The following is a 26,987-nucleotide window of genomic DNA, read 5'->3' on the forward strand; positions in this document are numbered from 1 at the left end:
GTACTGTGAGGGTCTGTTGGTAACATTTGGTAAAGAGACCTGTCAGGGAGATCTTCAACTACCACCTCCGGTAGAGCTTTAACAGGATCCCGAAGGGAGGTTGGAGACACTATATCCGACTAGGAGCACGAAAGTGGGCTATGTTCTCCACATCCATTAACAACATGGCCATTTGGAGCTCCTCAGCCAGGAAGGAAGAACAATGTGGCTTCCATCCTGGTTGTGGAACACTGGACCAGCTTTATACCTTCTTCAGGGTACTGGAGGGTTCATAGGAGTTTGCTTAACCAGTCCACATGTGTTTTGTGGATTTGGAGAAGGCATTCGACTGTGTCTCTCAAGACGTCCTGTGGGGGTGCTCTGGGATTATGGGGTGCGGGGACCTTTGCTAATTGCTGCCCGGTCCCTGTATGACCAGTGCAGGAGCTTGATACACATTGTTGGCAGTGAGTCAGATTGAAACGAGTTTCTTTCGCAGGGTGGCTGAGCGCTCCCTTAGAGATAGAGTGAGGAGTTCGAAGTAGACCTGCTGCTCCTCCACATCACAAAAGTATAAGCATAAAATATATTTTTTGTTTGAAAGCAGAGACATGGTGCTTTATTTTCACATATAATATGTTCGTATAGGAATAGCAGAAAATTCATCAAAAATGCTGGCGGTTGAAATTTAAACACTAAAAATCCAAAGGGATATAATGAAAAAAATCTGGAAGACAAAAGAACTTCTCAAGAGACACACACTCAAGTGCCCATTAGAGCAAGCTTATCAAATCCACCTTCACCAACCAAATTTTCGAGACCTACGTCTAGCAGTGCAGCCCCCCAATAAATTAGAGATGGAACCTCTAAAAATAAAATATGTAAGAATGTAAAGTGGGCACAATAATAATACAAAAATGTAACAAAACACATTTTAATGTGTAATTTTTTATATTTCTATGGACAGTGCACTTGAATTTAAATTATTATTATATCAGTTTATAAAAGATTTTCAAACCTGGAAAAGAGAAGAGGCATACAGCAAAGTCCCATCTCCTCCCAAACAAATGATGAAGTCGACACAATTGGAAATGTCATCATAATCTATGAAACATGTCAACAGTTTGCATAGCAATTTTAAAATAAGCTGTAAAGTATTGTTATATGAATTTATAGACCATTTTGAAACGTCTGCACAAGACAATTCGGTGTCTGATATTGAACCCTGCTATGCACAATGGCTCTTCTTCACAATTAATTCAGATCTTTTCAGATATGAATCGTTTGACGTGTAGAGTGTGACTGTTTGCCATATGTACCCAAATACGGGCCACTGACCAGAAAAAAATCGTCTCTCACACTGTCCGTATTTCCATGGTACAAACACTTGTATAAACAACATGTGGCTACACCGGAATTTCACACATGACATTTACAACCGGATATTTATTTTTTGATCAAAGGGTGAACATATGGTTTTATTATTATTATTATTATTGTTATTATAAGGTCAAAAGTCAAAGCAATAAATAATTTCTTACACAAGCAATAGATATTTACTACTCATAACCCATTTAATCAGCTAGCTATTGGCAATTCCTACTGCACTTTAATTAATAATTAATAAAGATTTTTTAATTAAGACAGAAATAGAAATAGAGATTCTGACAGAAAACTCCGGCTTCAGTGAAAACTGGCTTACAAAAACACATCTTATAAAAAAAAAAATAAAAATGAAATGCTGTAATCATCTGCCCATTAAAATGAAGGGAATAATGCAAATGGAAAAAATAAACCAGAACTTATGGCCACTGCATTCTCAAACGTGCTAAACTCACATGCTATAAACCAAGGCCTGTATTCACAAAACATCTTAAAGCTAAAAGTAACTCCTAACTTGCCAATTTATGAGAAAATCAAAATTTAGGACTCCTGCATTTTTGTTTTAAGAGGACTTCTAAGTCACTAAGACCTGCTCACAACTATCCTAAAATGGCTGTTGTCAGCAATCTGCCTCACAATATAAACATTTTAGAAACATTTGACGATATTAAGCTTTTGAAAAGGTAAATTCTTAAGCAATATTCTGCTTTTGATTTTAGCTTATTTGACAGATACTGTAACAAAGCATAATGACTCAAAACACAATTTTAAAGACCTTTTATGTATGAATAAAAAGTGTCTATATTTTAAAAATCTACACTTTTTGCCCAGAAGAACTCATTTTATATTGTCATGTGATCACAATAAGTTAGAGACTGTTTTGCTATCGCAATACCACTATATCAATAATATGGTAACATCCCTAATACACACAATCACACAAACCACAAATACTCAAATGCCTTACCTTCTCTAAAAGTGCAAATGTTTTTCTTGGAGACAAAGCTGTCATTAGCAATGGCTGGATCCTCAATGACTTTCCTCTCCACGTAGACAATCATATTTTTTTGCTAAAAGTCATTAAAGCAGAGAACAAGACACTGTTCTGAATGTCAATGTCAACAAAGAGCGAAAGATCTCAGAAAACAATATGCTTTTGTGCGACTAAACTGAGGTTTTGAATTAAAGAACACTTTAATAAAAGCTTTCAGTATTTACATACCAAAGACATTAATCACAACCACAAAGTTCACACTCATAAATGTACATTTGAGTTCTACAAAAAAAAAAAAAAAAAAAAAAAAATCTAATACAGATATGGCCTTTAAGAATGTGCATGCTACACAATAGCACTGAACAGTATCAAATAGGAAAATACAATGATAGGGATGTTATAATGACATGGTTGAACAATTTGTAATTAAATGCAGAGTCTCTGTAATCAAATCTAGGAAAATCGCTAGAAAGTAAATGCCCCAACTATGCAAGCCAGAGGCGACAGCAGCAAGGAACCAAAGCCTTATCCAAACAGAATATAGAAAAAATCTTTGGGGGAAACCAGGCTCAGTTGGAGTTAGTTCTCCTCTGGCCTCTAAACACAGCTATATCAGATTGTGTGTGTGTGTTCTGGTCTCAGATGAGTGTCATTTCTTGGTGCTGATCCACCATCTGATCTGCATACAAGCTGAGAAACAGAATGAGAAAGATATAGGCTAATATTAGCGCAGATGCCATTCTTTTTACGTTGTCACAAGTACATTGTGATTTATGAGGAGTGTTCCCAGTTCTGGCTGATCTAATTAATACAGCCCAACAATCATTTAATGGATTTGAATAATAGAAATGTGAGGCTATGTTAGACTAAAATACGATGTACTTGTGCGTAAAAAGAATGCCTAATATTTCTGTTTCTTTTCAATCTGTTTTCACAGTTTGTATCAGACAGAGATCAGCACAGAGATTATGTTCATCAGAGACCAGAACACCTGATGCGCCCGTCGACAGATCACCAGATCCTGATGCACACACAGTGTTCCAGCAGCGTTTAAAATTGAACAGTTTCTGGCGGTCAGAGGAGAACTGACCCCAACTGAGTCTGGTTTCTCCCAAGGTTTTTTTCTCCATTCTGTATGCATGGGGTTTTGCCCAACAATTGGTTTAATAGTGACTATCGTTGAATTGACTACAGAGACCGTCTCTGCAAGTCATTATACATCCCTGTCATTATACTGTACAGTGCTTTGATGCAACCTGTGTTGTTAAAGCGCTATATAAATAAAAATGATTGATTGATTGATGTGTCTTTAATCTAGATTTAAACTGACAGAGTGTGTCTTCTTTCCAAACCGTTTTAGGGAGATTGTTCCAGTTTGGGCACTAGATAGGAAAATGATCTGCTGCCTGCAGTCAAATATTGATATTTTGCTCGCTCAAATATTGAGGTGCTAAACCATTCAGGGCCTTATATGTAATGAATAATTTGATAGGGAGCCAATGCATTGTTGACAAAACTGAGCTAATATGGTCATATTTCCTAGTTCTAGTAAGGACTCTAGCTGCTGCGTTTTGGACCAGCAGAAGTTTGTTTATCAAGCTTGCAGAACAACCATCCAATAAAGCATTACAATACTCTAAACTCAAGGTCATAAACGCATGATTTTTTTAATTTCTGCATTTGACGTTGAGAGCATAGGTTGTAATTTCGATAATTTTTTTTGATGGTAAAGTTTATGCTAGTTTAACAATCTACCTAACACTGTTTGGGAGGCAGACACACTCTCTCAGTTTAAATGTAGATTAAAGATGTCAACAATTTCAAAGATCAACTTGACTTACACATAACACACTAATATGCTTACATTATTAAAATTCCTTAAAGGATTGTTAGGCTGCATTAATTAGATCAGCCGGAACCTAAGATGTACTCATTACATCGTAAATATTTATCTGTTTAATTCTTATTCTGTTTCTCAATTTTTATCCAGTTCACATAGTTTATCAGCATCAAGAGATGACTTTTATCGGAGACCAGAACACCTACATGAACTGGAAATTAAGTGCTGGTTTAATTTGATTACACAATCCATCTCTGTATTCAATAAAGTGTTTAATCTTGTTTTTTTTTTTTTAAGAATTTGCAAAGATTTAAGATAAAGCACTGTCATGTTGTCCTTATGGGTTACTGTTTGTAGAATACACGCATGTCCATGTGCAGATAATTTTAAGAGACCATGCGGACTGGCCGCATACAACAGCGAATGCATGTGAAGAATTAAGTAGGTGACACTGCTGTAAGTGTTGCTGTCATGACCAATCTATTTTAGATTCAGCCGTTATCAAAATAATCTGCAGGAGCGAGCTAGATATTATTGCTGGCAGGCCAGTTTTGGCTCGCTGGCTGCCTGTTACTGACCACTGCCCTATTGTAAAGACAAATACACCGAATAAGCAAACATTTAAAGGTGGGGGTATGTCATTTTTCAAAAACATTTTAGAATTTAAATGATTTGGGCCAAATACAACTAAAACAAATAGGCCAAATAGGCCAACAAAAACTTGTATCCAATCAGCAGTAAATGGATGTGTCTACTTAAAATGTGGAGGAAAGTACATTAGCTGAGCCAAGAAACAGAAAGATAGACATGGCAGATAAAAATACAAGAGCTAAGTAGACCATCAGCTTCAGTACATGACATAACTAAGAATAAATATTACTGTGCCAGTGCATGCCAAGTGGTCCTGATCTTTGGATCCTATTACCTTTGACACACATTCTTTATGACCACATCTGCATTTCTTCTTTTTTTGTGTAATATTTTGTAGTGTTCTCACCTGTGTCAGAAAACTGCAAAGTTCTTTGAAGGGTTGTAGCAGACTGGAATCTCTGATTTTCTTTATAATAAGGACACTTTTAGGTGGCTTGCTCCATGTCAATCTCTGACTGGCTGGATCTTGAATATGCCTGAATGCACAGATATGAACACGTTTGTCTATATAGTACGTTTTTATTAAACATTTAATACGATGTTTCAATCTCTTATTTAGCATGGTAATTGAGGGGTCAATTGAGAAAAACATTTTCCCTGATCATTTAACATTTAAGAGGCATTTAAGGACAGGCAGAGGAAATGCTGGTAACACTTTACAATAAGGTTAATTGATTAACAACATCAGTTAACATGAACTAATAATGAACAATAATATTATATACTGTATATTTTTTGCATTTTTATATACTGTATGTATTTGAGTCTGATTCAACAAGCTGATTTGTCAGCTGCACATCCATCATTGGACTGAGATCTGGTGACTGTGGAGACTGTAGAGTTAGGTGAACTCATTGTCATGTTTAAGAGATCAGTATAACATATGGTATACTATGGCATACTAAAGTAAAATTGTATGTATTTCTTAAGTGTCAAAGATTTTCATTGACAATTACATTAAGGTTATGCAAAGACACAATATTTGCAGTGTTGATCCTACTTTTTCAAGACCTCTGCAATTTGCCCTGAAATGTGGTAAATTAACTTCTGGGCTACATCCTGATTGATGGTAGTCCATTCTTGCTTAATCAATGCTTGAAGTTTGTCAGAATTTTTTAAGAATTCAAAAAATTAAAATCACTATATAATAAACTATATAGAAAATGATATGAGTATCAAAGGCATTACAAAATTTGCCCCAAAATATAGAATCATCCACAATAATGTTAACAGCACAACAAATATTATATTATTAGTAACAGACTGATAGAGATATTTATGTTAAAATTTAGATATTTATGTTTTTTCAGTCTATTTTACTAATAACTTTTTACTAAAAATATATAGATATTAGTCAGCCCACGACTGCACCACACCTTGCAAGAAAAAAAGTGCCTGAAAAGAGAACCATGAGTTCTAACTTGTTTAACTATTGTAAAAGGATAGCATTTTCTTAACACAATGTTATCTTAAACAGAAAAGGTTAACAAATGACTCACACGACAGATTTAGGATTCTTCAGCATGCAGGCTTTGGGCCCAAATATGGTAACAGGGCTTGGTCCATGAAGTGACTGTGTCCTCCTTTAAAAAAGACAAAAAAAATACAGTTTAAAATGTTTTTTTAATTTGAATCAGTACAAAAACAATATCTTAAAGATGAAAATCTACATTTTTCGATTTTAAGTGCTAAAATCAGGCCCAAATGCATCTAGCAATCTAGGAAACATGGAAAAAAATTAACTTTTTCTGCAAGACTTTCCACCTAAGGAGCTGTCAATTTGATCTGGCAAGCCACGTTTGAGCAAAACATGCTAACAGAGGCTCAGAGGAGGCAAGAGAGAAGTGGATTTCTTTTAACTTGCTGCTGCCACACAAACCTAATATAAGCATGCAATTTATTTCCCAGCTATTTACCTTCACAGACATAATTAACAGACTTAATTTGTGTGTTTTTAATGTAATCTTGTGTGTGAATGAGAACTCAGTTTAGTACTCACAAGCCATGTCATTGTCCTTCAGATGTGTGCACTCAGAAAACCATATATCAGATGTTTAAACTAATATGGTTTAAAATGCATGATTTCAGCACAGTAAACATGACAATCAGCAGCTAGAAGCTGTAGCTCAGATCTATTCTGGAAAAGGGGGTGAAGGGTAGCAGCTCTTTTGCATTTAAAAAGACAGAAACAGAAAATCAGCAGTTTTCTGTTTCCACTCAAAATAGGCATTTTCAAAATTCTATAACATTATCTGTGCTGCATTTTGAGCTGAAACTTCACAGATACACTCTAGGGGATACCAGAGACTATTACATATTGTTAAAAGGGGATAATAATGTCTCCTTAAAAACTAAAAGAAGCAGGTTTTTATGCTCAGAAATTTCATTAAACATTTTAGTCAAGGATCCAGTAAACTAATGAGTTCAAAGCAAAGTTCAAAACAGCTCTAATAAAAATCTTTTGAAAGCATTGCACCAAATGAGGCTTGCACAGCCAGTCAATGGGCCATATTTTAACAATCTAAATGCAAAGTCTAAAGCAAACGGCACAGGCGCACTCATGGCATGCTCAAATCCACTTTCGCTATTTTAACAACGGAAAAACGGTCTATGCGACCGGGAGCATAGTTGAAAAAGGTTGTCCATATTCTCTTAATAAGTGCAATAAATCAGAGTCTCATCTCCCATTCTCTGCCAAGTTGCGCTTGCACCATGGCGGACCGCTATTTACATGGCAGAATTTGTTGGCCGAAAAGCTGAAGGCTACTTAAGTGAAGAAAACAATCTGCTCATGCACAAAGTTAAAGCAAATGAGCAGATCATCTGATATGTGTAACTCCGTTATATACATATAAAATGGAGCTATTTGAAAGCCTGCATCCAACGCAAATGAGGAAAGATTCTTAACATGTAATTTCAGCAAAACATCACTTGTTGAACCCTTCAGTTTAATCAGTGTATTTAACAAGTCAGTGTGTTTTATAATGTTTCATATCTTTGAAATTATTCAGCCACATGAACAACCTGCTTGGCCTAAGTATTGATAATATTAATTTAATTTTCCACTTAAATTAATATTTGACGTGTGATGCTGCACATCCCTGTGTGTAATAAGCAAAGTCAACTTTGCAGTGTGGATTTTCAGTTCCTCAAAATAGCAATGCGCCACCAATGTGCCTAAACAAACCTCCTAGTAAGACCAGCATGCCCATGGGTGCACAAAAGGGTGCAAATGCATTTGCTAGTTAAATGACATGGTGCTGGACTGAAAAATGATAACTGTCTAGAACTGAAACTAGCAAACACACTTGCGTTATGTCTTGTGCCAGATGTATATTAGGGCCCTATGTATGAGAGAATCTTTGTTGAGAAATTAAAACAAATTAACATAACTGCAGAAAGATGATAGGTTTTCCACATCAGAACATAATAAAATCTGATATTTGTATTGGTAATCGATTTATCAATTTGAATAAATTTCTAGATTGGTATTGTAACAATTAACCTGAAATTCCTGTTAGTCAGTGCTTTTGCGTGGCTGTACAATGTGTGACATCATGCACTAGCAACTTGCTCTGTACTCGGGTAATTAAGATAACAGCATGAAGCTAGCCAGAAGAACATCCACAAATTGGAGATATTTTGCAGCATATACCATAGACCAGCACTTCTCAACTGGTGGGTCATGGGTCGCAAAACTGTGTGTAACAGAGTAAAGAGTAGGGGTGGGAGAAAAATAAAATGGATGCCCAGATGCATCGTGATTCTCTCTTTAGCATTTCTAAATCAATTTCAGAATATTTATGAATCGATTCTGAGCTGAGTTTTGTTCTCCTGCATATGGCACATGTGTGCGCTAGAGACACAGCAGGCTTCATTGAGCAGAATTTGGTTGACAATCATGAGTCATATGTTTCGAATATAAATCTCTCTGAAGATGTCCTATCAAATCCATATTATCTGCATACTTAGGTTACAAAATACAAATAAAATCACTAATATGCAATGAACCTATAAGTGATATAACACATCCTTGAGGGCTTCTGTACATTGCTATTACCCTCTGAGTTCAGAAAAACAAAAGTCTTTAATCAAGATACTGGTTGACACCCAAAGATACCTACTTGTACTAACAAACTAATCAACTCTCATTGTATTAAATGCTGATGTAAAGTCTAGAAAGAAGATTATGGCATGTGCATTTGAATTCTTTCGTAAAATGAGTTGCAATATTCATAATAGTAAACACAGTTTTGCTCAACCTGGGCATTTTGCAATGAGAATGCAATGTTCCACTGCCTGGCCCTTCGTCTTCTACTGCATTGTTGCAGATGGATTGGCAGTGTGGGTCAGACCAGCTGTCGGGAAACTAGAACCCACTGGGCTGCTGAGCCACAGCTCAAATGGGGAATTAGGGGCTTGGGTGTGTTAAGAGTAAAGTCTGGTTTTATGTCTGGCTGCCCACAGTTGGTGGCCAGTATTGGTGGAGTATCTGTGGCTTGTTTAATTCATATTGGCTCCACGGACTGCTGTTTGAAACATTTCAAACCATGGTGCTAAGAACGTTTAAAACTCCAATTACATGCTGCTAATGGGCTATATGGAGTTGGATGTGGAGTTGTGTGGCAAAAAAATGCCAGAATGTGGGATATTGGTAGTCAAAGATGCTCCTGGTGGCATACATGCTCAGGTCCCTGGGGTACTGGGGATGAACATGCTTAGCCGTTGCTACCATGAGCTCTTTAGCCAAAATGGCCAGGCCTTGTTTGACTCTCCACCACTAGTAGGGGTTCTTGGTTTTGTTATGCAAGCATTGCAGCATTGTCATTATAAATCTCAGTCTATTTTTGGACAGGTAGGAAGAGTAAGAGTACAAGAGTTTCATCAGTGCTATATAAATAAAAATGATTGATTGATTGATGATTGACAGATGTCTTCACTAAGTACACCCTGGCAATTCCGATCAGAAGACAGAAACAGTGGTGCAGGTGCTTTTGGTGGCATGGTTCTGTAAGTTTGGGGTGAAGATTCAAAGTTGCAGCCCTGGTCATATACATTCTGACCAGGACCGCAACTTTGAATCTTCACCTATACAGCAACTTTGTAATTTGTATAAAATGGAGAAGTCTCAAACCACAACCTACCATCCCGCAGGAAATGGCCAGTGTGAGAAGTTTAATAGGACCTTACACAATCTTCTGTGCACACTGCCTCCATCAATTAAGCGGGATTATCTAGGACAATTTTGGCATGGTTTAGGTCCTGGATTTGAATAGTGAGCTCTTGGTTATCACTGCAGTGGCAATACAGAAGTGGCACTTTTTCTGCTTGCATATCATTGGCTGGTTTGCTTATTGACTGTCCTGTCATTGGGAGGGACTATAAAAACTGGTGGATGAGGCAGTATGTCGCTGCGAGGCACATCCCGTATGTGGGATAACGTTGGGACTGTTTGTTGTGTGCCAGACCTCATAGTGTACTTTTTAGACTGGCAGATTGAAATAATTCCCGTGCTGGCATTTGACTAAGGTTGATCATTGCAGGTAAGGCAGGATGTTTGAAACTTGTTCGTGTTGGTGTTTTGTTACTTATTAATAGTTTGAGTGTAAAACGTCCCCTTCATCACACTTATTTTTGTTTAGTCTGACTGAACAAGCTCTTTCCTTAGCATATCCATTACCTGCTTGACCTGATGGGAGGCAAGTACTAACCCATATGGTGTGTGTTTTTAAATTTTAATACCGTGATTCTGATTTACTATTGATATTCACCTAAAGTTGTTTGCTCTCTATAAACTGTAAATCTATTGCAGACAGATTAGCGGTGTCGCTATGTGCAATTTAGTTTCCCTGTTGTCAGTGCTGCGTGGGAACAATTTTTGATGTACTGGATTGGACATTTAGTGTGAACTGTGACGTTTATGTTTTTTTTCTTTTGATCCTATAGTAATAATTTTTACTCTTTGTATTTTCTTGGTGGATTCAAGTATTTATATTTGTAAATTGTGGGTTATTTGAGGGGTTGGGCAATTCTTTCTTTTCCAATTTATCTGTAATAGTGAGTTTTGCATCTTACAGGAGCTAAGTGCCTAAGGAAGGTGTGGATTCCTGGTGTTGGTGGTTCTTTCACAAGTGGTCACATGTGTGTGTGTGTGTGTGTGTGTGTGTGTGTGTGTGTGTGCGTGCAAGTGTGTATATCACAGGTGTAGGTAAAGGGTGTGATGCTGTGTTGGCCGAATGTGCCCTTATGCCAAGACTTGGTTCCTGTACCCTGATTTATGTCCTTTGATCCAGGTTGCCATTGTTCCATGTTGTAAAGTCCAGAATTGAGATTTCAAGAATTTTTTTGTAACAAGTCGGACAACTGGTCCAAAATTCAGTAGCTATAGAGTCAGGAAGTATGTCCATTTTAGTTTAGCTTTTTAATGCTTGAACAAACTCATGTCATATTATTTTCATTCTTATCCGCTGCGATCACAAAGCTTCAGCCATTTGTTAATGCCTATCAAAATCAACTACAGAAGGGAAATCATTTTCTTATTTAGCACCCAAACTCTGGAACAACTTTCCTAGTGTCGGTCTGGAAACAGACACTCTGTCAGTTTTAATATAGATTAAAGGCCCATCTTGTTAACCGGCTCATATTTCTATAATTTAAATCCATTAAAAAATTGTTTGGCTAATTAGGTGTAATGTCACGTCTCTGGATTATTGTTTTTGTCTCGTGCCACGTGCTCAGTGTGCCCTACTTTCAGTTCTAGTTAATTGTCTTTCAGCCGTGTCTCGTTAATTTAGTCAATTACACTGTGTATTTAAGTCCTGTGTTTTCAGTTCCGTTTGTCCGATCTCGTCTTTATTTGTGTGTGATTTTTGTCCTGCCTGCCTGCCTGTATTTATATTGTTTATTTCATCATCTGAATAGATTAAATCGCTTTATTTTCATTTATGTTCGTTGTGAGCTCTCCTGCTTATCCCTCGCGTGACAGTTACACTTTAAGAAAAATAGTTTTCACTGAATTCTTCATATATGCAAGGGCTAAATGTCCACTATTATTGGACATTCTCATCTCAATTAACAAATGTTTTAAATGCACAGTTAACGTAAGGTAATATATTGTCTAAGAGCTAAAATCTCCCTTGCTTTACTTGCAAATGAATTTAACAAAAAGTTTTGAAAAAGGTTGTTGTAATTCTTAAACACTGACCTTTAGAATAGATTTTAATGAAAAAATTTAAATTAACATTAACATTTCATTCCCAACAAGTAACTACAAAGCTATACACATTATTTGTTTAATTTATATTAATAAAATGAAAGAAAAACCCCCTGAGATAACAGGGTGGACAGAGAGAAACATCAGGAAAACAGAGGGTGGACATCACATCACTAAACAATAGTATAATTATTATGTTTAATATGTTGTTTTATATATATATATATATATATATATATATATATATATATATATATATATATATATAGCATATAAGGCCTTTCATCACATTAAAGTAAGTTATTATTATGTCTATTATTATAAGATCATCTATCGTTTTATTTGGCTACAAAACAGGTTTATCATGGTATTTTATTAATGGAAGTTTATAGTTATAGAGGACATATTATTTTGCTCTTTCTTACACACACACGCACACACACACACAAACACACTAACATTCCTATTGTAATGTAATGGTTTTTTTTGCTGTTATTTTAATATTTTCTATATCCTCATCAGTTTTATGGTTATTACTATATCGGCGGGGACATTTGGACGCCATATTGCAGGGAATATCAGTACACATACACCCACACACACACACACACACACACAACACGTAGTCTCGAACACACATCACAGTAAATGTAATGGCAAAGTCAAGATCATTTATTACAGTTTCTACCTTCTATTTACAAAGCTAAGTTCCAACAGTTTTTGTCTTCTTCCATTATGTCCCTTCTCCTTGTCCCCTTCTATTTATTGAGGTAAATCTGCCTTTTTTTAAGGATCTGCATCACAACAAGTCCGGTAGCGTCACTGCTTATACAGCAACAGTGCCATTTCCGGACAAATACATGCATACCATTTCAGCAACTATTTTTAAATGCATAATTTATTAATGAATTAAATACCATTACATGGTTTAAACACTTATTTCTGTAATTGTTACATTAAATGTTACATTATGCCCCCCCTGTTACAGTGCAAAACAGTAACAGGTTGGACAATAACAGGAAGGACAGCTATTGCTACCATTTTTAACCTGTTTATTAAACCTAGTTTTCAAATTACAAAAAAAATATCAATTTCCATTAAAAATAAGCATAACAAAGTGGGCGTTATGCTTTGCCACATCAGTGAATATTTATACAACACTGAAAAAATTATACAACACTGCTTCTTGTAGACAGTTTGCCAACAAAAAGTGTTATACTATTACTATTAGTGTTATTCATGTTAGAATCATGCTATTAGAGAAACATTCATATTCTTTTAAATAATATAAGCATTAAACATGTCTAAGTAACAACAAATATATTTTGCCAAGCAATATTATACATAATACAAAAAAAAAATTATTTGTTTCATTTTATTACATGGAGTTTACTTGGGGATATGGCATTTTAGCCTACTTGCACTAAAATAAGTGTAATTATTTTGAATTTATTTAGAAATTAAAAATTCATTGCTAATAAAGTATGAAAAAACAATTATTAAACATTATAGATATGCTCAAAAACAAAACATTTATAGCTGCATTTATAAACATCTTACTACTGCTTATTAATGTTGGAACAATGCTTTATAAAAGATAAACTGACTATTAATGATTCATAGTGTGCAGTTATTATAAAGTGTTGACCAATGAATCGAAAGACATAAAAAGTTGAAATAGCAGCTGTAGTCAATGAGTGATACTATAAAATATATCTTAAAATATATCAGCAGACGTATGTTTTAGTGAGTTCTATTGTGAAACAAAGTAAAACACAGAAGAATCAGGTGAGTAACGTGTTCAACACTGGTATCTTCAGGCAAAGGCAAACAGGTAAATTCAAGTTCATAGCATAGTCCAGAACTAGTAAGTTTCACTTTCCTCAAACTAGGTTTTGTGTGTGTCCGTAGATCCGACATGCAAATATCCTGGGAACACAGGGGAATTGGAACAACGCAGGAGATGATTCAGGCACAAGTGTCCTTTTAACGTCAATACCAGCCGAAGAGGAAGTGGTTGAGGTAAGTATATGTAGCGTGCTGGTGATTGCTGGTGCAGGTGATGGTGATTGTTCACAGGTGTAGTGTGTTCCTGATTGAGCGGGTGGTGACGCGTCACAGTGAACCTCTCCTCGGAGCGAAACCCTCCCAGTCTATGAGGTATTGAAGCTGGCCGTATCGTCGCCAGGAGTCGAGGATCTCTTGGACCTGGTAGATGTTATCCCAGAGGACTACGGGTTGGTCTGGAGGGGGAGGCAGTTCTGGTTCTGTAGAGGGAGGAAAGACTGGGTCAGTATGACTTTTGAGCAGGGAAACATGGAACAAGGGAGAGATTCTGTATTGAGGAGGTAGGTTCAGACGGTAAGTGACAGGGTTGATCTGGGAGTGAATAGTGAAGGGCCCTGGATTTTTCGCTTGGTCTGGCCATTTGTTTGAGGATGATAACCTGAGGACAGGCTAACTGAAGTTCACAGGAGTTGGAAGAAGGCTCGCCAAACCCTGAATGAATAGAGTGAATAGTGAATAGAGTTTCTACGGTTTCCATAACTGTGGGAAGACCTTTCAAGGGAATTAATTTGCATGCTTTGGAAAACCGATCGACAACAACCAGGATTGTGGTAAAACCTTGAGATGGAGGTAAGTCAGTGGCAAACTCAACTCCTATATGGGTCCAGGGTCGGCAAGGAATGGGTAATGGCTGGAGTTTACCTTCAGGTAGGCGACGCAGTGTCATGGTGGTGGCACAAACCAAGCATCCTTGGAAGTAGCGAGTGACATCGGTAGCCATATTTGGCCACCAGTATTTCTGTTGAAGGAGCGAGAGGGTTCGCCTTCTGCCAGGGTGTCCCGAACCAGGTGACGTGTGCATACTATCCAGAAGGGTCGGTACGTAGGTGAGACCTGGTGACACTTGCTGCGGAGCAGGCTCCTCGAGGGTGGCGGTATGAATCTCCTCATCCAGTTGCCATAATATTGGAATGGCGAAGACTGAGGGAGGCAACCCAGGTTCGAGTAGGTCAGTGGTAGGCTCTGGGGAAAACATACGTGATAAGGCATCAGCTTTAGAATTCTTATGCCCTGGCTGATATGTGATTTTAAAATCAAAACGAGAAAAAAATAGTGACCATCGAGCCTGACGGGCGTTAAGTCTCTTGCCGTTTTGTAGATATTGGAAATTCTTATGATCTGTGATAATGGTAAAAGGATACTTGGCTCTCTCTAGCCAATGCCGCCACTCCTCGAGGGCGAGCTTGATGGCAAGGAGCTCACAGTCTACTATTCCATAGTTCCACTCCGCAGGTGTGAGCTTATTGGAGAAGTATGCACATGGGTGAAGCGAGCGGGGTTCATCAGACCACTGAGAGAGGATAGATCCGACAGCTCTATCCGCAGCGTCTACCTCTACCACGAATGGCTTAGAGGGATTGGGATGTCGTAGGATGGGTGCCATGGTAAATTGTTGTTTCAGGTATTGGAAAGCCTGCCGTGTCCAGGTTAGGAAGCATCGTCCTCCTTTAAGTAAAGAGACCCAAACTCAAGACTGCATTTCTGTAATGTCTGTCTGACGTTGCATCACTCTCTCAAGTACTCTTAAGCACTAAATGAACTAAATAAACTTATATAAACTTAAATAAACTCTCTGTTGTATTCTATTCTATTTCAATTTCCAACTATTTTCATTTCAGCCAACTGTGCTTCCTTTATTTCCAATGCTTGTCGTTCTTTCAAGGCTGCTCTGTTAGCCTCCTCTTTAAGATGAACGGAGGATGCTGTAGACAATGAGGACCTTTTAGATACAGATATTACTCCACTTTCAGACTTATTAGAAGTGAGTTTGAGGATCTCAATGAATGGATGTGTAAGTGGTGCCTGCAGAATACATAGGTTGCACAGACAATTGGATTCTGTGGCAGACCTGACCTGTTGAAAAGGAATGGTCTTCATCCTGCCTGGGATGGTGCCACTCTTCTCTCTAGAAATATGTCACATAGCCGCGTACTTGACTAACTAGGGCCCAGATCAAGAAGCAGACAGACCAGCTGCTTCACGTCACAGAAGGCAGTTAATTCTCAGCACATAGATATTCTTTTACTTAGACATCATACTACAGAGACTGTGTTTGTTCCCCAAATTAGAAAACACAGAAAATGTCAATTCATCAATTAAAAACTGTTTATAATACAGAGAAGCAAATGATAAAACTTGAAAAAATATCAGATCCATTTCTGCAAAAGCACTTTATATAAATGATTTGATCAATATCAGAAACTAGATTTGCTTTGTTTGACAAAAAATCTGGTTAAAACCAGACAAATACATTACTTTAAATGAGTCTTCACCCCAAGATTACAATTATAAAAATTAGCCATGTCCAAAAGGTAGGAGGAGGTGTTGCTCTGCTTTATAACAATATTCTCAGTACTTCTCAGAGGGTAGGCTTTAAGTATAACTCGTTTGAAGTTATGGTGCTGCATATAATATTATATGAGAAAACATGAGCTAGTGATAAATCCTGTTATGCTTGTACTGGCTACTGTATACAGGCCACCAGGGCACCACACAGACTTTATTAAAGAATTTGCTTTAGTCTTAATCTTTGGTGATTTTAATATCCAAATATTAATAAACCGTGCATTCTCCGTGGTTGATCTGGCTGATGAAACGTGCACGTTTACATTTGGAAAACCATTCTTTGGTGAGTAATCTTTTTGTTTTTCAAGTTTTAAATGTGCCTCACAGTGAAATAATGCACATTCTATTCCATATTATCAAACTTGTGCAACAGGTGTGATAAAGTTATGACTTTTGCTTAGTTTTCAGTAAAGTTCAGTTGGCGGCTATTATCAGGCAAGAAGTGAATGCATGTAATTGCTGAATTGCTTTGAGTTTCATTGACGAAAGTCAATGTTTGTTTGGTTTAATATGAATATATCAATTTATATTACACATGAATTTACAATCTGTCATTTTTTGCATATATTTTTATACATTACACATTAAACATAATGTATGATCAAATTATGATTCATGCACTTTTCTTTATAAAGCTGAAACGGCAGATTGTGACAAAATCTTTATAACTTCAACAATTCTGTGCTGCTTGGATAGCATTACATTCTGCCATATACACAACCATAAATCAAGTACATTTAAACAGCAATGGAAGAACAGAAGAGTGTAATTCCTGCTAGCTGTGGCCACCCTTAAAACAAATCTCAAATACATTTATTACCTAACTGCTTCAACATGACACCATCTTCCATCATGAATCGATGAACAATGTGCTGAACAGTCCTTGCTGCAATCTGCGGATGCTCGATAACGGCGTTGTTGGGGTGGGAAACGACAGAATTAAAAAAGAAAAAGAATCTATCTGGTGTCAACAGGGATGGAATGACAGTGACCTTAATGGGAGTAACAGCAACAGATGAGGGACAGTACTATCGTGGTATTGACAAGTCCAACAAAAACTGGTCTGATGCTTTGTATATCTAGGTACAGCAACCTCCATGAATGCCGAGCTAAAGGAAGCTGCAGCAAAGTGCCAAGGTAATAAGGCAATAAGGTAATAAGGTTGTACACTGGCACACTCTGTTGCAGAGAAAGGAGCTGTGAATAAACACGAGTTGCTGGCTATGTTTGCAAATGTCTCATTCATGGAAGGTCACCCCACTGACTGCTGCCACATGGAACAAACCTGACTGTTTGGTCCCACAACAAATGACTGAGATATTGAAAGCTGCAGATATCAAAAACATTGAATAACCTGCACAAGATTTTAAGCAAACCACCAAGATGAATCAACCAGAAATGACACCTCCACCGCTGAGAGTGATGCACATAAAAGGAGATGTGTGTGTCTGCATGTCGAGGCCAAAGCCCAGGTTGATGACAGGCTGGTCTGAATGTTGGATCAGGATCGTCATGAGGAACGGAACGACAAACAAATGTTTAGCTATGATCAACGGGATGGCAACTAATTTCACGTGTCTCTTCACTCGACCAATTGAGACCTTACCCGCCACTGTGTGCTGAACAAGTATGAACAAGATTAAAAGGTTAGTCTGGACGGTAAACAACACCGAATATGCTCTGACAATGATCAATGAGTGATGAAGCTGATGAAGATGAAGCAGAGATGCAGTAATTCAGAATAGATTAGTGCTAGACATGATTACATAAAAATCTGGGTGCATATGTAAACTGCTGGGTACATCATGTTGTTTTCATATTGCTGACCACAGCTGCAACATAAATGACATCATCGCCCACATGAGAATGACCGTAAAGGAGCCTGAAGTAGCTGATAACAAATGGTTTGAATGGATGACACATTTGTAGGGAGGATGGGGCTACTGGTTAAATAATGTTTTTCTGTCAATAGTGGGAGCTGGAATATTGATACTGTTAAGTTCGCCATGCATTTTTCAATTTGTGTCGAGTTCAGAGGCAACCAGTAACAAAGGCAACCATGTCACACCCAGGTATAATTAATAATAAATATTTAGATTATATTTTAGAATCAACTGTAGCAGAATTAACGTCACAATTATTTGATCTGTTTGTCCACTCAGCAGACAATATAATTATTTATCAATTCTAGGAAAGGTTATTTTCCTGGCCAAGGAAGAATAGCTTTCCTACTCTGCAGTACTAGCAGTAATTTAGCATGTAGCAAGGGTCAACAAGATGCTACATATGTTAAACTTTTTTTTGGACTGGATCATCTGAATAAGTGTTTGCCGACTTTTTCTCTTTTTTTATGTGCTTGCAAAAAAAAAATAATAGTAATTAAGTTAGCACAAAAACAGCCTTTGCAGAACTGTATCTTTTTTCAGGGATTTAAGAGAATGATTTATATGAAAATCAGAAGTGAATAGTATAATTGTGATAAAATTGCTTAAAATCCTTTTTGATAATATGATAAAGTTATAAAATGATTCCATATGTGTGATATACTGATGCATTGCATGATGTAACATGAGCAAATCAATGTTAGTTTTAATCAATAACTTTTTTTCCTAATGATGATAATGAAATAATTACAGGGTGATATTCTGCATTGGGAAAGTGACTGAGGGTCGAACTAAAGTTCAGAGTGCAGTACCAGTGTTAACATGATATTGTATGCACCAATAGAATAAAATCAACCAGTAAAGTAAAAATAAAATTAGAAATAGGTTATCAGTGAATGATAAAAATGGAGAAAATTGTTGTGGAAATTTTATTTTTTGTTTTTTGCTCTCAATATGAGACTGAGCCTGCAAGAGAGATTTTGATTGAAGTTAACAGCAAGGGGGCCCTAGTTATAACAAGATATGACCTTTAGGGTCTGCTATACCATAAGGGGAAGGACAGTGACCTCAGGGGGTCACATATACTGGGAATGCTTCTTTAAAAGGAAATTCATGATACTTCTTTCTACCCATGTGTGGAAAAGTACAGCTGTTAAGAAAGGTAACCTTGAAGGGTAACTAGATTTTTAACTAGATTTTTTTGTCTTTTAATCAATTTAATATTTAATGCACATTTAGCTAGTTCCAGTATAATATTGTATTATGTTTATGACAAACATTCTTGGTTTTATGCATTTCAACTTGTCAGAGCAGGGTGCAATATGCATGTGCAAATTATTTTAATATAAAAAAAATACAATGCTAATGTGTTGGGTTTTTTTTTGTTCCGCTCCCTTTTTTCTGCTTTACATTAAAAGTGTTCTGCCAATAATTTTTTTGGTGACGAGTCTGCCTCAAGAAAACTAACTCTGGCCTCTGGAATTCCAGCAACAATGGAAGAACTCATACATCACTATAAAGACATTCTTTGAGTTGAAACAATTCTTCCGTTTGCAATGAGACCTCAATTACCAGTGGCCCAGAGCCTCAAACCCCTGCTTCATCAATAGCCTCATCCAGCAGCAAATCTACACTATGCACATCAACCCCGCATTCATCCCCAGAGAATCAGTCCTTAGGATTGTCCTCCTGGCCCAAGGCGTTTGAGGTCCCTAAATTCAACTATGAGGCTGAATTTGAGCTGCAACAAAAGAATATAGAGTTTGAGACAAATGGAACATACTTCAACCCTGGTCCTAAGCTGAAAGGAGTCATCCCTGAGGGCCTAGCCCAAGACATTACGAAATATATATAATACCCAAAAGACTATGAGTGTGAAGAGGTAGCAGCAGCTTTGACAAAGGCACATCCTTCTTTGGGTCAGCTAGGTTCCCAGACTGGATTTTGGGGATGGAAATAGTTACTAAAGTACAAAAACTACAAAACAAAGCTTGGGCAACTCGGGCATCCTGAAATCCGTGTAAACTCCTTGAAGCACAAATGAGAAGGCCAAGTCAAAGCTGCAGCCAACATAAAGAAACCAAGAAAAGCTGAAGTAAATTACATTCCTCTGCACCCAAAAGGGCAAACAACAGAAAGTTTGGAGAGGGAAAGAATTTCCTTACTGTCAGAAGTGAAAAAGTGTGATAATGAAGTGGTGATAAAAGCAAAAATGGAAAAAACTTTCTAAGACGTCTAGAGATTGTAGAGCAGAGGCCAATGATTAAAGAGTATAAAAACAGATGGCCTGCCCTGTTCAAGGAGTGTGAAGTAAGTAGATTTGTTTGTACATGTTGACCATTGTTTTATTTCCCATGGCAAAGTATAGCTGCATCATTTTATTTAATTTGCCAAAAATCCTGCATTCCTATATGGTAAAAATTATAGACAAGAAATAAATTGCTTTATTTTATTTTATATTTTCCAGGTAAATGCAGAGTTCCTGTGTATCACCACCAAGCCACTGCCATCAAAGTTCATGTCACAGTTGGACCACTTCTCAGACAAGCTAATCCAGATATTCAAGAAGAAAGGAGGAGCGAAGGGGCAAAGGATCAAGGATGTCCTTGCAATTAAAGATTTGGTTTGTAGAAATGCACCCTTTTGCTGTATTGGGGTGGTTATTTTAAGGTTTTCTTGTCCATAGCTGCTCAATTGAACTTATTTGAGAAGTGCTGATTATGTAGCACACTTTAATGTTTGCATTTAATTTCCCCACTGAACACACTGCCTGGACACCTTAAAGTACAACCCTCACAGTTTTATAAATTTTGATTTGATTTGTCACTCCTCCTTTAGTATCATGACATTAACACCAAAAGGGAGTGCATCCTGAGAAGCGTTGTCATCTACCTCAATGAAGATGCTGACTCTTTCTTCAAGGAATATTTAGTAAGTTTATGTCAATGTTTCCCATGTAGTGTTAAACGGTGTAACTCTGTAATTTAACTCTATTATTTCTTACATGGCACATAATTATGGAATTAAATGAATATAAATCCACTGCTCTAAAAAATAAAGGGAACACTAAAATTACACATCCTAGATCTGAATGAATGGAATATTCTTATTAAATTCTTTGTTCTTTACATAGTTGATTGTGCTGACAACAATCGAACAACCACACAATCAAATTTATTAACCCATCAAATTAACACAATCAAATTTATTAACCCATGGAGTTCTGGATTTGGAGTCACACTCAAAACTGAAGTGGAAAAACATACTACAGGCTGAAAACAAGTCAAAATGAGTCTCATTAGTGTGTGTGTGTGTGTGTGTGTGTGTGTGGCTTCTACGTGCCTGTATAACCTCCGTACAATGCCTGGGCATGCTCCTGATGAGGAGACGGATGGTCTCCTGAGGGATCTCCTACCAGACCTGGACTAAAGTATCTGCCAACTCCTGGACAGTCTGGGCATTGGTGGATGGAGTGAAACATGATGTCCCAGATGTGCTGAGTTGGATTCAGGTCTGGGGAACGAGCAGTTGTTTTTGTGTATTTTCTTTTGTAATTCAGTCCTGTAAGCTAACAACAGTCAGCAAACTCATGAAGATTGTTTGAGTACTGATCTCCTTGTTATAATCACACTGTCTTTGGGTCTTTTTTTATGCCTTACCGTAGCTCAGATGTCCCAATAAGGTTTTAAGGCACAGTAGAGTTTAAATTTGTCTTTATTGTGATGTTTGTGGTTCTACAATGTACAATGCACTGTAAGGGTCCTGTTGAAGGTTTTATGGTTTTAAATAAAAGGACCTCAATCAGGTTTGGCTTGTGAGTGTGTATTAATGGGGGATCAAATGGGAAAAGAACATTTTTCCAATAAATTAGTTAAACAAGTGTAATTCTATTTCAGTAAGTTAATGGATTTCTTTTTGTTTAGCTGTATTTGATAAAATTGAGATGGTCTAACTTAATGACATTTCATTAACTTTCTTTGAGTTGGGGCTATGTGCATTCCTACATAAAATTAAATTGAGTTCATCCAATGAGTGTAGACATTCTGAAATCTATTGGGGTTAGACAACACGTCTCAGCATCTACTCATTGCTGAAATCATACACTAGATTACACTAGATTGTTGAAATTCTGCAGCAAAGTGATAATATTTCAGATCATCATCTAGTCTTGTGTGAACTCCATATAGCTAAAACTATAAGTATGGTAGAACTATCACTTCCAGCACATAAGAATGCTTTGTAAGCAATCTTCCAGATTTTCTCAATTCCTTAGTGCATCCAACACTGCAGAAAATCTTGATAATGTAACAGAAACTATGTACTCTCATTTTTCTACCACTTTAAATACAGTTGCTCCTTTATGCTTAAGAAACATGAAAGAAAACGATCTGACTCTGTGGTATAATGAGCACACTCACACTCTAAAGAGACCAGCAGGGAAATGGAGCGCAGCTGGAGAAAAACAAAACTAGAAGTATTTCATATAGACTGGCAGGAAAATACCCCATCGTACAGAAAAGCATTAAAAATGGCTAGATCTGATTATTTTCTGTCTCTTTTTCTTCTAAAAGAAACAAAAAAAAAAACTGGTATTTATTCAATACAGTGACTAAACTAAAGCGTCAACAGGTGCTGAAAGATTACAGCAGTATTGACAGTAATGAACTACTTTACTTCCAAGATTGAGACTATTAAAGATAAAATTGTAACCATGCAGCTGTCAGCTACCTAACATAAGATTGCACTATAGTTCAGTGCACTATAGATCCCCTGAGGAAAAATTTAATTCATTCTCTATTATAGGAGAGGAAGAATGGTACAAACTGCTTAAACATACAATAAAGAAAATAGCTTTGCTGTGATTTTGGCTATACTTGCATGTAAAATTATAGAAGCAACATAATAAACAGGACTATGTTTTGGCACTGAACTGCATGCAGTGGTTAATACACAGGTGCTTCTCAATAACAGATAGTTGAGTGGACGGAAAAAGTGTGGAAGAAGAAGATGCACAATGAACCAAGAGAACTGAGAATTGTAAAGCAAAATTGATTCAAATATTTCACAAGGAATAGATTGAGGCTGAGGTCAAGGCATCAAGAGCCATCACACACAGACATGACAAGGAATTTGTTGAAAGTTGTCATATTCCTCTTGTTAATCCACTTCTGAACCACAGACAACATCAGAGGTGTCTTACCTGGGCTAAAGACAACTGGCAAGAACTGTGCACAGTGGTCCAAAGTCCTCTTTTCAGATGAGAACAAGTATTGTATTTCATTTGGAAACCTGTTTAAAGTCCAGTGTTAATTTTCCACAGTCTGCGATGATATGATTTAGGGTGCAATGTCATCTGCTGAATTGAATTGAATTTAGGGTCAATGTCATCTGCTGCTGTTGGTCAGTTGTGTTTTTTGAAATCCAATGTAACTGCACCTGTTTACCAAGAAATTTTGGAGCACTTCATGCTTCCCTCTGCTGACCAGCTTTTTGAAGATGCTGAATTCATTTTCCAGAAGGATTTGGCATCTGCCCAAACTGCCAAAAGCACCAAAAGTTGGGTAAATGACCATGGTGCTGGTGTGCCTGACTGGCTATTAAACTCACCAGACCTACACCCCCTAAAGAACCTATAGGGTACTGTCAAGAGGAAAATGAGAAACAAGAGACCAAAAATGCAGATGAGATGAAGGTCACTGTCACACAAAAAAAACAAAAACTAGGCTTCCATACCACCTCAGCAGTGCCACAAACTGATCACCTCCATGCCATGCCATGCCATGCCATGCCCAATTGAAGCAGTAATTAAAACAGAGCCCCGACAAAGTACTGAATACATGTACAGAAAATGAACATACTTTTCAGAAGGGCAACAATTTGCTAAAAATGAAGTATGAAGTATTCACAATTGTTGAGATAGTGAATTAGTGGATTTTTGTTAAATGTCTTCACAATTAAAGCCAAATCACAACAATTAAAAGAAACAAAGACTTAAACTACTTCAGTCTGTGTGCACTGAATTTATTTAATACACACATTTAACAGTTTGAATTGAATTACTAAAATAAATTAACTTTTCCGTGACATTCTAATTTATTGAGATGCACCTGTACAGAACTCCACAGTGAGCATGATTTCACCAAGTACAAGATTCCAATCAACCAGGAAATATGTGCTTATGATCAGGTTTAGGTGCTTCTACACCTTTGTTAATCAGCTATTGTTTCACACTGATTTTAGGAATACATTTTTGGAAAGGTTAGGTTTAGGGGTAGAGAGTGGGTCTATATTTTTGGACAGAAATGTTGATCCAGGATCATGTCTTAATTCCTAATAATTCTTAATAAAATCATGGGCGAAGAGAACCGGAGCTACTTCTCTATGTACATATCTATGGCGATTCATGCAGGTATGTGTTACTCCGCAGCAGTGATGACAGAACCCGGATACAATAGTCAAAAAATAAGCACTTATAAGGGTACCGTAGTGATTTGGATAAAGACATGGTTTGAAAGATGAAATTATAATGTACTCATTCAATACATACATTTTGCAAATTCTGAACGCAGGAAAAGTTACATTCTGCTTTACCTGCTCATCTGCTCACTATACAGAGCTGACGCAGAAAAAGAGTGAGAGAGAGAGAGTGAGCAAGAGAGAGAGACTTGTGCAGCGAAAAAGAGGAACAATACTGGCGACTCTGAGAAGTAAATAAATAAGGTTTGAGCAAAAAACAGATTGGTTGATATGTTGGCAACACTGACAATATCAATATATATTTCTCCAACTCCAGTTTGAGTTAACGTGTTATTAATGCGTTAATTTTGACACCCTTAGCAAAAAGATTATGTTTTCAGAAAATTATTATGAACATTTCATTAAAATAATAATGTAATATTTATTACATTATGTGAAGTTCTTACTCTCCAGTTACAGTTACGCCCTAAGAACTACGCCCACAGGAGGGAAATGTAATCGGCTACAACATTTATTGAAACATTCATTATTTTTAACCCTGTCAAAAGATTATTTCACCACTTTATGTGAACCTGAGAGAAGCTGCTCAGAAAATGTGTTTAGTTAAGGACAGAATGGAAAGGTCTTACACTTTGTCAGCTGAAACACACATTAACAGACAAGACTAAAGGCACTTGTTTAGACTACCTGAACTTGGCAGAGCTAGGTGCTGATGGCACAGACATACTCCTGGCTTTAGTTCTATTCCGGAATACTTTTCCATGGAAAGGCTCCTCACTGCAATCACAGGCTGAGCAACAATAGAGAAAAGTCTCAGAGCATGCATCTGACTTCAGCGTCCACTTAGACTCTCCAGAATCCTCCATCTGAAAGAAAAGATTGAACAACACAGCAAAATATCAGTTTGAGTTCACAGACTGGATATAGCCTTTTTTCCTCAGGAGTAACATGCACCTGTTGCGCACAGAAAAACAGTTGTTATATAAATGTGTTATATAATTTTTTTAACTTAAATATTAATGTGAAAATCAGCCACCTCTGCTAAATGAAAAATGAAAATGAACCACTACTGTTAAATTTGTAAAACAAAATTAACAGAATAAATTACTTGTCACTTCTTACTAACATTACTTCTTTAAACAGAGTGATGCTCTAGGACCATATATATGCACAATATATGCCATTTAGCTTATATACAAAAACAAACCTAACAATGAGAGAATATCTATAGAGTGAGCATTTGTTATTGCGAAAAGCAAAACTGGTTTACACCGATTGTCTTGTTTTTAACCATGTGATTTGTCTTCACAGCGTTTTTGTCTGGATCCGAGGAAAAGAAATATTAAATAAAGCATGCACCTGTAATGGCCACAATCCTGTGGGTGTCATAATGAGCCATCGCGAAAAAAAGCTTAGTTTTACAGAGTATGTTATGAAATTTAAGCATAGGTTAAGAGCATTAGCCGCTAATGTGGCAGCAGCAGCTGAGTAGCAGTACCTCACTTAGGCGTGATCCCGATCCTTTCAAACAAACAACAAGCAGATAATTAGCCCACTGTATGTCTAGCAATACAGCAGACGTTTTCCCCTTCGACTGTAAAGATAGGACATTAGAACTTCCATTGCTATATGTTTCTGGACGGAGACTGGGCTAACCGGTTAAACAGTCTCTATTCAGCTGTCATCCGTAACATTACACGAGCGAAACACTTCCTGGAGACGACATCAAACCTACGCCCACAGGAAGGCGTGTCCTGGGCGGGTCTTGCTTTGAGTAATGAATATTCATTACTTAAAGCGTCATTATTATTTGCACGATGAGCAAAAGAGATTGCCTGCATCCCAATGTGCTTACTATCCACCCTATCAGCCCTAAATAGTATTGAATATTACTAATATCAAATAGAATTTAGAATGTATAGCATGCACATTGGGATGCAGGCACTGACTGTCCAGTACAAAGTGTATACTTCATACTATTGTTGCGGAACAGTGTGTGAAACAGTATACAGTAAGCTACAAGTGTTTCAGAGTAGTGCTTAATTTTCACATGACAAAATTTTTGTGGCTGTTACTTAACCTTACAAACAAACTGTTCTTTTTACAAATCAGGCTCATAGTAGTAAACAATGCCATATTGTCCAATTAAAAGTG

At 37.1% G+C, this 26,987-nt stretch overlaps 1 protein-coding gene across 3 annotated transcripts in view; it reads right to left on the reverse strand.

The window, feature by feature from the left end:
* The window catches only part of nadka (NAD kinase a), a 53,219-nt gene extending 26,658 nt beyond the window's left edge, over positions 1 to 26,561 (reverse strand). The window contains exons 1-7 of one of the 3 annotated variants that reach the window (XM_043232032.1): positions 26,332 to 26,561; positions 25,521 to 25,699; positions 24,948 to 24,972; positions 6,347 to 6,430; positions 5,194 to 5,323; positions 2,330 to 2,432; positions 998 to 1,083 (exon numbers count right to left, since the gene is read on the reverse strand). In XM_043232032.1, coding sequence (XP_043087967.1) covers positions 998 to 1,083; positions 2,330 to 2,432; positions 5,194 to 5,323; positions 6,347 to 6,430; positions 24,948 to 24,972; positions 25,521 to 25,659 — 567 coding nt within the window. In that variant the 5' untranslated portion in view covers positions 25,660 to 25,699; positions 26,332 to 26,561. The remainder of the gene's footprint in view (positions 1 to 997; positions 1,084 to 2,329; positions 2,433 to 5,193; positions 5,324 to 6,346; positions 6,431 to 24,947; positions 24,973 to 25,520; positions 25,700 to 26,331) is intronic. The other 2 variants (XM_043232035.1, XM_043232031.1) reach the window with 2 other exon arrangements.
* Positions 26,562 to 26,987: the final 426 nt, after the last annotated feature.

This window comes from Puntigrus tetrazona, unplaced genomic scaffold (genome assembly GCF_018831695.1).
Source record: "Puntigrus tetrazona isolate hp1 unplaced genomic scaffold, ASM1883169v1 S000000495, whole genome shotgun sequence".
NCBI classification, from domain to species: domain Eukaryota; kingdom Metazoa; phylum Chordata; class Actinopteri; order Cypriniformes; family Cyprinidae; genus Puntigrus; species Puntigrus tetrazona.